The 16,610-nt window shown below is 39.1% G+C and overlaps 1 protein-coding gene across 1 annotated transcript; it reads left to right on the forward strand.

The window, feature by feature from the left end:
- The first annotated feature begins 9,793 nt into the window (after positions 1-9,793).
- On the forward strand, positions 9,794-15,598 carry LOC148215390 (vomeronasal type-2 receptor 26-like). The gene is made up of 6 exons (XM_088143658.1): positions 9,794-9,990; positions 10,588-10,879; positions 11,597-12,448; positions 13,007-13,234; positions 13,698-13,824; positions 14,700-15,598. Exons 1-6 carry the CDS (start codon positions 9,794-9,796, stop codon positions 15,596-15,598), a joined length of 2,595 nt encoding a protein of 864 aa, XP_087999784.1.
- The last annotated feature ends 1,012 nt before the right edge of the window (positions 15,599-16,610 follow it).

Here is a 16,610-nt window from a genome sequence, read left to right on the forward strand (position 1 = left end):
TGAATGTTCAGAAAATCGTTCTCCAAATAAAGAAAAGAAAGGATGTATCCTGAAACCAGTGGTCTTTCTAATTTTGGAAGAAACATTAGGAATTGGTTTAGCCTCCACTGCTCTTTGTTTCTTCTTCTTGACATCTTGGGTATTTGGAACTTTTATTAAGCACAGGGACACTCACATTGTTAAAACCAACAACCAGGCTCTCACTTACACCCTCCTTTTCTCTCTTCTGCTCTGTTTCCTCTCCTCCTTCTTCTTCCTCAGCCAACCTGGCAAAGTGACCTGCCTTCTCCGACAATCCACTTTTGGCATCACTTTCTCAGTGGCCATTTCTAGTATCCTGGCCAAAACCCTCACTGTGGTGGTTGCTTTCATGGGCACAAAACCAAGATCTCCAATGAGGAAATGGGTGGGGAAAAGATTGGCCTTTTCTACTATCCTTTCCTGCTCTCTTGTTGAAGTATGTATTTGTACTCTTTGGTTGTCAACATCTCCCCCATTCCCTGAGTTGGACATGCACTCAGAAGCCAAAGAAATGATTCTCCAATGCAATGAGGGGTCATCTTCCTTCTTCTACTGTGTCTTGGGCTCATGGGGATCTTGGCCATCGCCAGCTTTATTGTGGCCTTTCTTGCCCGTAAATTGCCTGACAGCTTTAATGAAGCCAAGTTCATCACCTTCAGCATGCTGGCCTTCTGCAGTGTGTGGGTCTCCTTTGTTCCAGCCTATCTGAGCACAAAAGGAAAAGCCATGGTAGCCGTGGAGGTCTTCTCCATCCTGTCCTGCAGCGCTGCATTAGTGGGATGCATATTTTTGCCAAAATGCTTCATCATTGTTTTCAGGCCTCAGCTAAACCACAGGGAGCAACTCATAAAGAGGAATTAGTATGATCTTTCATTCTATGAGAAATTGCTGACAAAAATTAGTAGAAAGACTGTTTGCTCTCTACAGGCAAGATATAAAGGTTGGTATTTCTTTTGAAGGAAGATCTATGGAAGATTATTATTGTTATTGTTATTGATACTGTTATTATTGTTAAGTTTTTTTAGGATTGCCTATTCCAAGATTAATGCTCATGCTGCTGCATTTTGAACGGTTTTCTAAGGTCTTTTAACCTAAACATTTCTCCCTTTGAACACATTAAGCCAACATGATTTTGACAATCTAGGCTTCTTTGTTACTATTAGGCGATTTGGTAGATTGACTCAAAGGATGTCCAATGTTTGCAGCTGCCACTTTCTTGCTTTTATACTTTCAGTTCATAAGCTACTGCAGAAATATAGTAAAAAACTGAAACAAAAACTAATTAACTTTTATGGACATGTATTTAACCTAGTATCATAGTGGATCAGTTATGGGTTGGTTAGGGTTCTTTGGAATGTAAAATTGATAGAGTTTCTGAAACTTGTTCATGTAACTGTATCTTTTTAAAAAGGTTGCATGCTAAGTCATAACCTCTCACTGTCTGTCCATCCTTCTACTTCCACTGTAACCTATTATCAAATTTTAATAATACTGAAAACTGAGTAAAATGAAAAGAAATGTAATGTCTTCTTCCTTCTGCCTCATCCTTCATTAGAAATGTATGCTGGTCAATGACCACAGTGAAGATCGATTTATTCATTTTTATGTTCAAAGTGTGTCATTTGGCATGAAAAGCAAAGGTGAAATTTGGCCCAAGTTCTAGAAAAAACTGTAGACCCCTCTCTTATACAGGGAAGGATGACCAAGATGAAAATAACTGGGGAAAATAGTGTGAATGTTGCACTTATTGTATGTATATACCCATATTTAAATTTAGGTTTCTGTTGATGGGAGTGGGCACAGAATTTTTCCATGTAGGCATCAGCAGGGGTTGAGGCAATTCAATTTCTATTGAATAGAATGAAAGATCAACCAGAGGAGGACTGGCAAGGGAGGTTCCTGACATAATATGTATCATGAGATATTATGAATCTTGAAACTTTTTATACCTATATCAGATGGAAAATCTCCTTCTGGCCACGGGATTGGAAAAGGTCAGTTTACGTTCCAATTCCAAAGAAGGGCAATGCCAAAGAATGCTCAAACTATCACACAATTGCACTCATTTCACATGCTAGCAAGGTTATGCTCAAAATCCTACCAGCTAGGCTTCAGCAATACGTGAACCAAGAACTACCGGATGTACAAGCTGGGTTTTGAAGAGGCAGAGGAACTAGAGATCAAATTGCCAACATTCGCTGGGTCATGGAGAAAGCACGAGAGTTCCAGAAAAATATCTACTTCTGCTTCATTGACTATGCAAAAGCCTTCGATTGTGTGGATCACAACAAACTCTGGCAAATTCTTAAAGAGATGGGGGTACCAGACCATCTTACCTGTCTCCTGAGAAATCTGTATGCGGGCCAAGAAGCAACAGTTAGAACCAGTCACGGAACAACCGATTGGTTCAAAATAGGGAAAGGAGTACAACAAGGCTGTATACTGTCACCCTGCTTATTTAACCTATATGCAGAGTACATCATGAGAAATGCCAGGTTGGAAGAATCACAAGCCGGAATTAAGATTGCAGGGAGAATCATCAACAACCTCAGATATGCAGACGATACCACCCTAATGGCAGAAAGTGAAGAAGAACTAAAGGGCCTCTTGATGAGGGTGAAGGAGGAGAGTGCGAAAGCTGGCTTGAAACTCAACATTAAAAAAACTAAGATCATGGCATCTGGACCCATCAATTCCTGGCAAATAGAAGGGGTAGAAATGGAAGCAGTAACAGACTTCATTTATTTGGGCTCCAAGATCACCGCAGATGGAGACTGCAGCCATGAAATTAAAAGACGCTTGCTCCTTGGGAGGAAAGCTATGGCAAACCTAGATAGCATATTAAAAAGCAGAGACGTCACCTTGCTGACAAAGATCCGCATAGTCAAAGCTATGGTTTTTCCAGTAGTAATGTATGGCTGTGAGAGCTGGACCATAAAGAAGGCTGAGCGCCGAAGAATTGATGCCTTTGAACTGTGGTGCTGGAGAAGACTCTTCAGAGTCCCCTGGACTGCTAGGAGGTCAAACCAGTCAGTCTTAAAGGAAATCAACCCTGATTGCTCATTGGAAGGAGTGATAATGAAGCTCAAGCTCAGATACTTTGGTCACCTAATGCGAAGAGAGGAGTCTTTGGAAAAGACCCTGATGCTGGGAAAGATTGAAGGCAAAAGGAGAAGAGGACGGCAGAGGATGAGATGGTTAGATAGCATCACTGAAGCAATGAGCATGAAACTGAGCAAACTCAGGGAGGCAGTGAAGGACAGGAAGGCCTGGCGCAATATGGTTCATGGGGTCACAAAGAGTCGGACACGACTTAATGACTGAACAACAACAGATGGAAAATGTAAGGCTGTGTGAAAAAGAAAATAATTTCTTAGAGGCTTCAGATGGATGGGAGCATCTTAATGAAGTTGAAATATAAAAGAATGTGCAGCACCCTTGGGGCTGGTAGGAACTAGAATGGTTGTGAAGAGTTTATTGAAGCTCGTGTGAACTGGGCTGGTTGTAGAAACCTTATCACGAACATTCCCATAGCTACCAAGGCATCTGTCTTGAAGGAGGCTGTGTTCTTCCTGGCATTTGGCATCTTGAACTGATTTGTTTCTTGTTCTCAGTAAGTCTATTGTTTTCCTTGTAGAAAGCCTTTAGGGTAGTCAGGGAGTCCCAGGTCCAGTGACTTTCATTTGTTTGTAGAAAGAGGACTATGCTCATGATGTTTTAACTCAGCAACACAGGGACTCAAAAAGACCAGTTGTCCTACAACTGTGTCTACAGGCAGTGTTATTGATTGACCCATGAAAAGGACATTTTGTCCAACTCAGTGTAACTGTATATGTGCCTCATGAGGTTCAGGCCCTTTTAAACCATGTTTTACCTATTTCAGCATCCCGCTTCACATCCTATGACATGCAACTCTTGCAGAACCCAAGTGTGACACTTTCTAAAGCACCTCATAAAAATCCAGCTGAATTTTTCCTGCCTCCCATGCAATATCCTTTCACCATAGCAAGCACAAAGCCACAAGGCAATTTGAAAGATGTACCATTTTAATGCAGAATTTGAAATATATTGTGATGGAACTAATTTCATCACAGAGGGGGGAGAGTGCAAGGCAGGCTATGCAGTCACCACAAAACATTCTGTCATAGAACCTGACAGCATTGACCCACCGTTTCAGTCTCATTGAAAGTTACCGCACCATAATGAAACACAGTGTATGAAATAGGTAATTTTTTTTCCCCCATTACCAGTCTAGGCATGAGAGAGGGTGATGGGCTCAAAATCACCCATCTGGCTTCCCTACCTAAGGAGAGACTAAAACTCATGGTCTCCTACCTTCTAGTCCGGCACCTTAACTGATAACCACACTGGCTCTCACTGAGGGTTTATATATGGAATGAAATACACTTGGCTTTGCATAAGAGGGTTGTTGTAAGAAGGAAGAATCATGCTATGGAAAAAGAAAAGTTCATTCTCATCACAGAAATTCAGACATCCATAATTTCTAACAAGGAGTGAATGTTTGGGAATTCTCCTTGCCCACTTGTTCATATCTGGTGGCCATAATCACTTGAGGACTTCACTTTAGGACCTACGTTTTCAGTTCCTCTTCCATTGACCAGAGAAACTAAGAAGTAAAGATGGAACTCTTACCTGATTAGAAAAATCAAAGGTGGCTTGTGTGTAATTTCAGGGACAGAACCTGATATTTGGGGTCTTTGCAATCCAGAGTGTTTCTTCAATTGAGATTTCTCTACAATTTCCATTTTGAAAAGGATTTTAGTTTGCTCATGGGCATCTGCTGTGGGAAATGAGAAGGAACATAAAGATAGAACATGCATCATGAGATTGTGATCCAACCTCCACCTCATTTGGACCTGCACACTGAGCTGCACAAAACCATGTCATTTCCGTGCCATCACCAGTATGCTGACAGTTAGACTTTACTAAAATTCCCATGAATAATAAATCTCAATACATTGGAGTGGATATAGCCAGCTGAATTGGTTGGGTATCGTGGGCTTTGTCATCCTCTCCTTGAGCTGAATTTCATTTGCTGAGTCCACCCTTTCTGATATTCCTCCAGGAGTTCACATGATTTCACTGTCTGAATGTTGATCTGCTGGATAGAAGAGAAATGTACAGTCAGGCTCAATTTCCTGTTTTTGTTAAGAATGACAGTCAACTTGTCCTACTGTGCATCTCGGGCACAGTAATACACGGCAGTGTCAGCAGCTGACAAGGAGTTCAACTGAAGGGAATACTCATTCTTGGAGTTGTCTGAAGCAATAGAGGTGCGGCTTTGAAGGGAAGATGAAAACCATTTTCTCCCATCATGCGGGTAGATTCTGGCAATCCATTCTAACCCTTTCCCTGGAGGCTGACGGACCCAGTTCCAAGCATAGCTACTACTGGTGATGGAGACACCTGTAACTTTGCAGAGCAAATTGAGATTTTGTCCTGGTCTTACAGTTTCAGGCCCTGATGACACGAGCTGGACATCACAGAAAGACCCTAAAGAAGAAGGAGAAAAATAAAATCAGGATTCACATACATCATAAAAATTCAAAAAAAAAATCACAAACACTTTCTCTAAAATTGTGTACTCACAGTTTGGCATGGCTATCAGAGAAAAGAAAAAGAGCAAGAAATTCATAGTGTCTTTTTAAACAGATTTTCTGCAGTTTCACATGTACACTTTGAAGGAAATGTGGAGATCCAAAATGAGGGCCCTGCTTTTAAAGAGGAACATTTCATGATGATATTTGCATAAGCCCAGTGAGCTGTAAATTAGCTCTTAGAAAGCAAAGTCCAGAGGTGACCTTGTATTCTTTAGGAGAATCCATCAAAAGCCCATGTCCCTCACTCCCTACAACTCATAATCCACAACCCAGCCCCAATGCCTGGAGGAAAGGTCAGGTTTTCACAGCATTGTCTCTGCCCTATCCAGATCTCTGTGGTGAGGTTCTTCTACAGGGCAAACTTCTCAAGACTCATTATCTATCACTGTAAAGTGCTTGAGAAAGATTATCTTTTGAGCCCACAATATACCATATAGAAGAGTGGGTGTCAGAGATGTCTTCTTTCCTCTACTGGACTTCCTCTCTAGATTCTGTTGTTTCCTTGGCACTTAGCTACTCAGAAACTATAACTAGTGTAGGGAAGCAGGTTGGAAGTTGCTCTTCCTCACATTTTGCTCTCTTGCACAGAACACATGACTATTTCCTCAAATGCCCCAGAATTGTGGCAAGTCTATGTAACCATGGCTTGACTGTGCTACTGACATCCTTGACTTATTCAGAGCAGCACCACAATTGCCTCTGTTCTAATCACCAACATTAAACTGAGGGACAAAGATTTCAAGGGAAACATCTTACAAAGATCAATTTGTGGCTCTCAAGATTGGCCAATACACCGGGCAGGTGTTTATAATCCCTGATCATATCAGATCCATGAATTCTTCTGCAGTTGCAAAGTGTATCCTCCAGCATTATAAGGTAGAGCACCTAAAACTTCCTCCTCTAGATTTTCCTTATACCAATAAACCACTTGAGAGACCCAATATTTTAATTAAGATTTTAAAAAGAATAATGCTATGGCTTCTGCAGAATAGTGTGCATGTATGTGAATGTAGTTTTAGAGATAGAGATGATAGGGATAGAGAAAACTGGTGCAAAACTGTACAGTGCAAAGCCATATCTCCCTTTCTGATTTTCCATTTTTATTTGAAGACAACTCAGCAATACCAGATCTTCTCACACAACCTCCAAAGAGATTTTTTTTTAAAAATCTGGGTTTATTTTTAGGGTACCAATACTCCAAAATCGAACTCTGGGGGGTTCACAATATCAAACAGTCAACACGAGTAAAAAAAAAAAAAAAATACAGTGTCAATAAAGAGCATCCCTTTAATCAATGCATTGCAGAAACCAATATAATAAGCCTCTCCAAAGGAAGCCATCTAAGACGGGCCTTTGCCTGACAGCAAACGTACATTGTTTGAAATTCTTTCTGTTTATGTAGTTCAAGACTTTTATTATGTGTTCTAGTTCTCAATAGGTACTACAGTTGGTTTTTAGCACTCTTCTTCATTGCTGTAACCAGTTCAACCTCCTGAAAACTAAAGCTGACCAAGATGTTCCTTCTGCCCCTGTTTCCAGAATTTCTTTGAGGGGTATTTGATAATCTTCTCTCTCCCTTAGTATATAGTGGAAATGAAAAATTATTGAAAATTGGACTTTGGGGAAAGCTAAGAAAAAGAGTGCTTGTGGGGTGGGGGAGGGAGAGGAAGAGGGTTCAAATAAATGAAAGTAAATGAAAGAAAACTCCAGCCAAACTGGACCCAAAAATTATGGATGGGAAACAGCGAAGGTTGCAACTGTCCCACAAATCTGCTGTTTATTTTTACTAACTTTTTTTTTTCTTCGTCTATACTTGTATTTCTGGTTTGCAACTCTTTGGTGCCCCCCAGAGGATACATCTTCCAAATTTAAGCAGGGAGAGGGTTGTCTCCCACTACATTTCTCACACAGTTAAACAGGCTTAGACTCTTCATGACTGGATCATCTCTTCTACCATTAATCTAATCATCTGAAGGGGGAAATTAGAAATAGAAGTTATGTTACATTGCCTTTTTCCTCCCTTATCCACTGCAGCCAATAGACTTCCCTTGAATTCAGAGATGATGCATTTCTGTTTGTGGGATTTTCAGTGCTGATCTCAGCTGTTCAGCAACAGCAGTAAAAGGAAATCTGATACAGCAAGTGAAGGAGGGATGGGACAGAGAGAGAGAATGAGAATAATGTTGTTCTCTTTGGAACTTGAGAGGTGTATATAGCCACAGATTTTACTATGGACTGAAGCCCTCTACTGGAATTGAACCCCAAAGGGTTTGAAGCCTATTGTAAGATGTATGGCTACATAAGCCTGACCACTTCCAGATAAACAAAATTATCTACTGCCTCCTCAAGGTCAATGTAAGTAAAAACACCAGACAGCATATATACTGTGCAAACAATAGAGAAATCCCCTTCCTTCTAAGGTGGTGTGGGTGGAAGTCCTGTAAGACTTCTTAAAATGAGGGCATGAAATTATACAAAATCAATGCACCTGAATGCTTAAGAAAAGGAACATGGACTGTATATATCATTCTACAGATGGGGGGAGGGGGTTAATCTGTTCTGTATTTTCCATAATTAAAAAAATAGGAATGTTTATAAAGCCCACAACCAAAAGCAAGGAAAGTCCCTCTATACAGGTATTGGAGAGATCAGTCCGCTATTCATTGGCTTGGATTCTCCATGACCAGATCATCTTAAACTCCTTCTTGCCTCCCTCGCAGTCACATGACCCAGAGTCCATGATCACCTCCATGCTTAGAGGTTTCCATTACAGCTCCTTATTCTAGGCCACCACTGTCAGCTGACTTCCTATATGAAACCTCTCTTCTGGTTGCTGTTGCTGCTCTTTGGGGAACTCCTACATATATCCAACATGCTATCAGGCCAGCAGTCAATCGCCACTGGCCACTTTACCAGCTGAACTCTGTCCAGGATCCTGTCTTGACTTTTTGACATGGCTTCTTCTTAGGCCCTGGAATGCTCACAAACTGTGGAGGTGTCATCAGGTTTCTCTCTACCCCTCGCAGTGCCATGTCCCTCAAGCCTGCCAGCCTTCGATATCCCTTCCATTCCTGCACAGACATCGCCCAGGTGGGTGTTATGTGTTCTAGAAATGGAACAATGGAGGCAGGTGTGCAGATAGTGCAATTGTTCCAGTTCACCTAGATGTTCGATCACAACATAGCAGGTTGAAATAGATGAAATCTCTTGAAATCACCCTCATGAGATTCCCACATTCACTCATATGAGAGTGAATAATTTGGAGGGGTAGATCACATGCCTGATGCAGAATTCTAAATATCAGTATCAATCTCGGTACTGATTCATGTCAGCACTCCCTGCCTGAAAATATGGGTGACCTCCTCCAAAGGGATGATTGGTTTATTTGTCATTTCTTAATAAATAAAAATATTTCCTCTTGTTTATTAAACCACTCTTTTCATTTTGCATAGAAAATGGAAACTCTGTTCCCATTTATTTGTTAGTTAGTTTGTTTAATTAATTAATTTATATAGGGGCCCATTTCAGCAACTGATTCTTCCTCACTCCATTGCAAGAAATAAACATGAATTTCAACAAGTAATCCTCTTTTGTATTGCCAATCTCCCTCATACTACCTGAATTGGCATTTGTTCATTCAAAAAAAAAAAAAGAAAAAGAATTTAAACATCAGCCCCTTTTATCTCACAAATGATGATGATGATGATGATGATGATGATGATGATGATGATGATGATGATCTCCTACAGGAATCACCCTATTTTCTCAGCTCAGCCAAAACATCAAAGGCCGTGCAGAAGGCTATTCAAATTCAACAACAATCAAGAGTCAAGCATCAGTTTGGTTATAAAGTAACTCTTGAACCACAGGAGACTGGCACAAGGGGCAATAATGGCTCTGTCAGATTCATTGCTACACATTCCCTCCCTTCTGTCTCATCTGCCAGAATATCTGTTCAGATCCTGGTGATATTCGAGATATGAATTTGCACTCACATGGATCTTAAAATAGACAATGGTGGATTTTCTCATTAGGTATATTCTCAAATATAAACCTTGGATTAATCATTGGAAGAACCATCAGATTAATACATACTTCTGTAGGTATAGGACAGAAGACACCGACAGTTTCACCCTAATAACAGAGTCAAGATGTTGCTCCTCCTGGTTTTCCTGGTGAACAAAAGACTTATCTTGAGCTGTCCTGCAAGTGATGCCTTCCCTGTCCCACATGAATGGTACCAGCCTGGTGATCTGGTCATTGGTGGGATGGTGTCTCACATTGCTTACCAGTTTAATGACATTGAATTTAAGAAACATCCTTCTCTAAAACCTTTTGAAATCCCACTGTAAGGATTTTTTTTTCTTCCCATGCATTTTCTAATTTTGTCAGATCCCCAAAAATTGATTATATGAATGAGGACCATTGGAGCATAAATGCAGGTTCTTGTATATAATCTAAATCTTCTTTGTGTTTTAAATGTATCTGGTTGTGGAAGAAGGAATAATTTTCTTTACATTAAAGTCTTTCTGATGACATTTATGAAACTTCGGTGGAAAAAGTTTTTTGAAGAGTATTTAGTGAGCTTAAGTTCCTTTTTTTTAAAAAAAAAACATCTGTTATCACTTCACACAAAACAAACATATTAAAGGAGTGACACTTGCTGAATCCATTTGTAATCTATTTTGTGCTAAATTGAAAGAAAATAAATGAGGTAGCTTGGTAACTACTTTTATTAGCTGCAATATATATTTGTTGCAAATCATGGAAATACTGTGTAAAAAGTGTATTTGAATTCTGTACAATTCTTTTTAGTATTTTAGAAAAGCTGTCATCTTCCTACTTCCATTACAGACAGAAACGTTTCTTATTCATATAGAGATGATGCCACATTACAACAATAGTAAAATTACTTTTTCAATGGGTTTATTTATCCTATTGGCAGTATAACAACCAAATTCTACCAGCACGTCCTTGCCTTGGCCTTTGCTGTGGAGGAGATCAATGAGGACTCCCAGATCTTGCCTAACATCACTCTCGGGTTCCACATCTATGACAGTTACCACAAGCCAAGGATGACCTATCGCACCACTCTGGACCTGCTTTTCAAATCCAAGGATTTTGTCCCCAACTACAAATGTGACAGCCAGAAAAATCTCATGGCCATCATTGGAGCACTTGCGTCTGATACTTCATCCCATATGGCAGAAACTATAAATATCTACAAGATTCCACAGGTAATTTGGGAAGAGGGGTGAGAGAGAAACTTTGACTTCTTTTGTAATTAATATTAGAGATTAGTTTTTCACCATGACTGTCTGCAGGATATTTCCCACAACTCAATAAGTTGGCTTTAGATAATCCAATCAAAAAAATCAAAATCTTTTATTATGATCATAGATCAGAAATTTAAAATTTTAAACATAAAATATAGGACAACAATATTAAACTTATTTGAGGGGATCAGCTGAGACCATTTTACCATCAGTCCAGAATGTTTGAATGTTGTTTGAGGCGGCCAGCTGACATCATGTTTTTACCTCCAACCAGCGATAAGTGGCAACTCTCCTTGCTAAGTCTTGGTTGGTGTCTGATCATAATAACTTAGTATGAAGCTCAACTGTTCTGCCTGGGAATTTTTGGAGGGTCCTGTATGGCCCTTTTGGAGATATCTATAAGAATTGCAGTAAAGGAGGATGCTTGACTGTTTCAGTTTCAGTTTCTCCAGAATGTCATGGATATAGTCTTTCATGGATAGGTATTTTATTATATGTGCCATAGAGAAGGCAGAAGGTAATCCAATAAGTCTAGCTCTGAAGAATTCTTTCTTTAGGCTAGGAAGAGTTGAGATGGTCAGATTGTTAGCAGGTGATGAGCATTCTGGAACTCCACTGTATATTAGGAAGCTAATTTTGGTTTGTAATCCAGTTACACCTCTCTTTCTCTCTCTCTAGTTAACCTATGCCTCATTTTCCCGAGAAGAGTTTCAGAGTACTAAGTTATCTTCCCTTTATTGCATGGTCCCAAATGAGGACCACCAATACACTGGAGTTATACGACTTCTTCTCCATTTTGGATGGACATGGATTGGACTCTTTACTTTCAATAGTAACAAGGGAGAACACTTCTTGCTGAAACTGCAGCCATTGCTTTCCCAGAATGGCATCTGTTTAGCTTTCACACAAAAATTTCCACAACGAGTCCAATTGGAAGACGTGTCAGAACTGAGTGATACAATCTCAAGTATTTCTAAAAAAATGACAGATCCTAAAGCAAATGCTTTTCTTGTCTATGGAGAATCACTCACAATTGTGTGGCTCAGAATGATCGTGTTTCTACGTGATCCTGAAAATAAAGAGAGTGCATCATTTAGAAAGGTTTGGATCCTGATGTACCCGATTGATTTCATACTGACAGGAATTCAAAGGAGTTGGGATCTCCAGCTGTTCCATGGGGCTCTTTCCTTTATAGTTCATTCAAGAGAAGTTCAAGGGTTCAGAGAATTTCTTCAAGTCATCAAACCTTCAACCCACAAAGATGGATTTCTTCAAGACATTTGGGAACAATTGTTTGACTGTTCATTTTCAAATGCAGAATTAACTTCAATGATCAATGAAATGTGTAGTGGAGAAGAGAATTTGGAGACTCTGCCTGGGCCTCTCTTTGAGTTACAGATGACTGGCCAGAGCTACAGTATTTACAATGCTTTGTATGCAGTGGCACATTCTTTGCAGGAGATAGTGAGATCAAGATCCAAACAGAAAGAAAATGAAAGGTTTGAATTTTCAGATCTGCAGCCTTGGCAGGTAATGTCTCCATACCATACCTACCTTTTGTTTCATAGAATAGTCATTCTCATCCACATCTGAATAGGGTTTGTTTGCCCTGGTCTATGGTCACATATCAATATAGACACTGAGGCAACAAGGTGAGTTATGAAAGGGGTCATTCTATGTTAAAGAATAAAAATGGATGAAAATAAACTATTTCATCTACACCTAGAATTGGCCTCTCTTGTTAATTCAACCAGCCTGGTTCCAAATAATAATAATAATAATAATAATAATAATAATAATAATAATAATAATAATAATAATAAAATCAATGTGACATGTCTGAAGGCAATATTTCTTTGCTTTGTGCCCAAGACGCATTTCAGTAATATGGGCATTTTTGAACTTATGCTAAACTTCCAGGAAACTTGCTGAGATAGTGCTTTGTAGGTCAATATTTTCTTCTTCCATATTTCAAGCTAGGAAATATTCCTTAGTCTCCCATGAAGTGGGATTAAAAGAAAGGAAAACTGTAATATTTTTATCCCTAATTTCTTTTTGATTCCCCATTTCTTATCCTCCTTCAAATAGCTCCACAAGTTTCTTCAAGGGATTTCTTTTAACAACTCAGCTGGAGAAGGAGTCTTCTTTAAAGACAAAAGAGAAGGTCCAGGTGGCTTTGACATCCTCAACATGATCACTTTTCCAAACAGATCCTTTCAGAGAGTTAAGGTTGGAAATTTAGATCCCAATGCTCCAAAGGGGAAAAAATTATTCATTGATGAAGATTTGATTGTCTGGCACCCAGCTTTTAACCAGGTATGGATTCATTGCAAGAACTATCACTTGATCCATTAGGATTCCATGAAAATGTCTTTCTCTGTAAACAATATTGAACTTAGTCTTTTTAGAAATTTAATTTCCATTTTTCAAACAAACAAAAATGGCATAGTCTGTAGAAATATTGTCCATGATCAAGCATTTACCAAATTGACAATATGACATTACAATGAAAAAACAAATTCTATTTGAAATAACAGGAGTCACATAGATTCCATAATATTTTCCCAATGTACATTGATTTACTCACCCTGCCCTTCTTTAATAGGCCCTTTTACACATCCTTGTAATTTCACCATCTTTTTAAGGTATAGTATTAATCCAACTAGATAAAATTCATTAGCCCTTTAGGAAGTCAAGAATTCTTTCCTCTCAAATAGGAGACAAATTAGAAACTATTTTAAAAAACACCCTTTGTGAAACCTTTCATGTTTATGACCAGGTCCTTCCACTTTCTCTGTGTAATGACCATTGTTTCCCTGGATTCTGGAAGAGAAGTGTTGAAGGAAAACATTTCTGTTGCTATGACTGTCTTCCATGCCCAGAAGGGAAGATTTCAAATCAAAATGGTAGGTTCAATGTTCCACCAATTTTTAATGATATAGACTTAAGTAAACTTTAAAGCACCACTTTAGGATGAATATAAGATTCCTGCAGGTTGTGCCTACAGGCTCAAAATATATATGCATTGAGCCATAGTTCCTATCTGATCACATGATCGATATCTATTTATTTTTTACATTTTCAAGCTCATTTGCATTTGGTGTCCTTTTCCTTATGACATTTCACTCAGTAAAAAAAAATAAATCATTTTTTGTAAACTCAGGATGGATGGATGGACGGACGGACGGACGGACGGACAGATAGATAGATAGATAGATAGATAGATAGATAGATAGATAGATAGATAGATAGATAGAAATTTAATGTTATATTTCTGTTTCCTACCTATGGTGTCATCTTCATGACTTGTGATGACAAGATGACCTAATAAATGTTTGAATGGCAGATGACCAGCTGATTACACTTTGTAGAGTAGACTGGGAATTAAGAAAAAATTGTACTAGTAAAAGAAATGGCAAAGTAATGTATTCTTACTGAAAAAAAAGTGACCATATCATCTGAGTCTATGCATATTGATTTAAATAAAAAATTCCTTCCTATATTCTTCTTTTTCTTTTTGGCTGAAATTAAAGTATAATGTGAGGACCACTACTTCCCTCTTATAAAGATGAGATAGAAATAGGAAAAATGAAATTAAACTTTTAGTTAAAGTTTAAATAAAAAATGACAGTTTTTGTAAATAATAGTGTAATGCTCAAATATGATCAAACTGGTAACCAGTAGAAAGAACACAAAATGAATAACAGCTGGCACCCACTCAGAAAGTAATTTTCAAAAATATGGAATGCATAGATGAAAAATTCATTGACTTTTCTTCCAGATATGGATGACTGTTTTGAATGTTCAGAAGATCATTATCCAAATAAAGAAAAGAAAGAATGTATCCTGAAACCAGTGGTCTTTCTCACTGTTGAAGAAACATTAGGAATTGGTTTAACTTCATCTGCTCTTTGTTTCTTTTTCCTGACATCTTGGGTACTTGGAACTTTTATTAAGCACAGGGATACTCCCATTGTTAAAGCCAACAACCGCGCCCTCACCTACACCCTCCTTGTCTCTCTTCTGCTCTGTTTCCTCTCCTCCTTCTTCTTCCTCAGCCAACCTGGCCAAGTGACCTGCCTTCTCCGACAATCCACTTTTGGCATCACCTTCTCAGTGGCCATTTCTAGTGTCCTGGCCAAAACCATCACTGTGGTGGTTGCTTTCATGGCCACGAAACCAGGATCTCCGATGAGGAAATGGGTAGGGAAAAGATTGGCCTTTTCGACTGTTATTTCCTGCTCTCTCGTCCAAATATGTATTTGTGCTCTTTGGTTGTCAACATCTCCTCCATTCCCTGAGTTGGACATGCACTCAGAAGCCAAAGAAATGATTTTACAATGCAATGAGAGGTCATCCTCCTTCTTCTACTGCGTCTTGGGCTACATGGGGATCTTGGCCATCGCCAGTTTTATTGTGGCCTTTCTTGCCCGTAAATTACCTGACAGTTTTAATGAAGCCAAGTTAATCACCTTCAGCATGTTGGCCTTCTGCAGTGTGTGGGTCTCCTTTGTTCCAGCCTATCTGAGCACAAAAGGAAAAACCATGGTAGCTGCGGAGGTCTTCTCTATCCTGTCCTCCAGTGCTGCATTAGTGGGATGCATATTTTTGCCAAAATGCTATATCCTTGTTTTCAGGCCTGAGCTAAACCACAGGAAGCAACTAGTAAAGAGGAATTAGTACTAGTACTAATTTGATATTTCATGCTACAAGAAATTGATGACAATAAAGAATAAAATCACTGTTTGCTGTCTACAGGGAACATAAAGTTATTTCTGTCAAAGGAGGATTTATGGATTATTATTATTATTATTATTATTGTTGTTGTTGTTGTTTAGATAACAATAGATCTCCTTCCTTCCTTCCTTCCTTCCTTCCTTCCTTCCTTCCTTCCTTCCTTCCTTCCTTCCTTCCTTCCTTCCTTCCTTCCAACAGCTCACAATCCACAACCCAGCCCTAATGCCTGGAGGAAAAGTCAGATTTTCACAGCATTATGTCTGCCCCATCCAGATCTCTGGGATGAAGCTCTTCTACAGGGCAAACTTCTCAATTCTCATTATCTATCATTGTAAAGTGCTTGAGAAACATTATCTTTTGAGCCCAGAAACATACCTTATACAAGAGTAGGTGCTAGAGAAGAAGTTTTCTTTCCCCTATTGGACATCCTCTCTAGATTCTGTTGTTTCCTTGGCACTTAACTACTCAGAAACAATAATTCATGTAGGGAAGCAGGTTGGAAGTTGCTCTTCCTCACATTTTGCTCTCTTGCACATGACACATGACTAGTTTCCTCAAATGCTCCAGAATTACAGCATGTCTATGTAACCATGGCTTGACTGTACTACTGACATCCTTGACTTATTCAGAGCAGCACCACAATCGCCTCTGTTCTAATATACAACATTAAACTGAGGGACAAAGATTTCTAAGGAAACTTCTTACAAAGACCAATTTGTTGCTTTTGAAATAGGCTACTACACTGGACAATGCACATGGCAGGCGCATATATTCTCTGATCATATCAGATCCATGAATTTTCCTGAAATTGGGGAATGTATCCTCCAGCATTATAAGGCAGCCCACCTAAAACTTCCTCCTCTAGTTTTTCCTTATAAAAATAAACCACTTGAGAGACCCCACATTTTAATTCAGATTTTTAAAAGAATAATGCTATGGCTTCTGTGGAATAGTG

Source organism: Python bivittatus, unplaced genomic scaffold (assembly GCF_059951505.1).
Source record: "Python bivittatus isolate LINGU-HERP-01145 unplaced genomic scaffold, Pbiv_v1 ctg000360_np1212, whole genome shotgun sequence".
NCBI lineage: Eukaryota > Metazoa > Chordata > Lepidosauria > Squamata > Pythonidae > Python > Python bivittatus.

Coding starts and splice junctions, on each gene's coding strand:
- LOC148215390 (XM_088143658.1), top strand. CDS start 9,794: ATGTTGCTCCTCCTGGTTTTCCTGGTGAACAAAAGACTTATCTTGAGC. Junction 10,880..11,596: donor ATATCTACAAGATTCCACAG/GTAATTTGGGAA, acceptor CTCTCTCTCTAG/TTAACCTATGCCTCATTTTC. Junction 13,825..14,699: donor GAAGATTTCAAATCAAAATG/GTAGGTTCAATG, acceptor CTTTTCTTCCAG/ATATGGATGACTGTTTTGAA.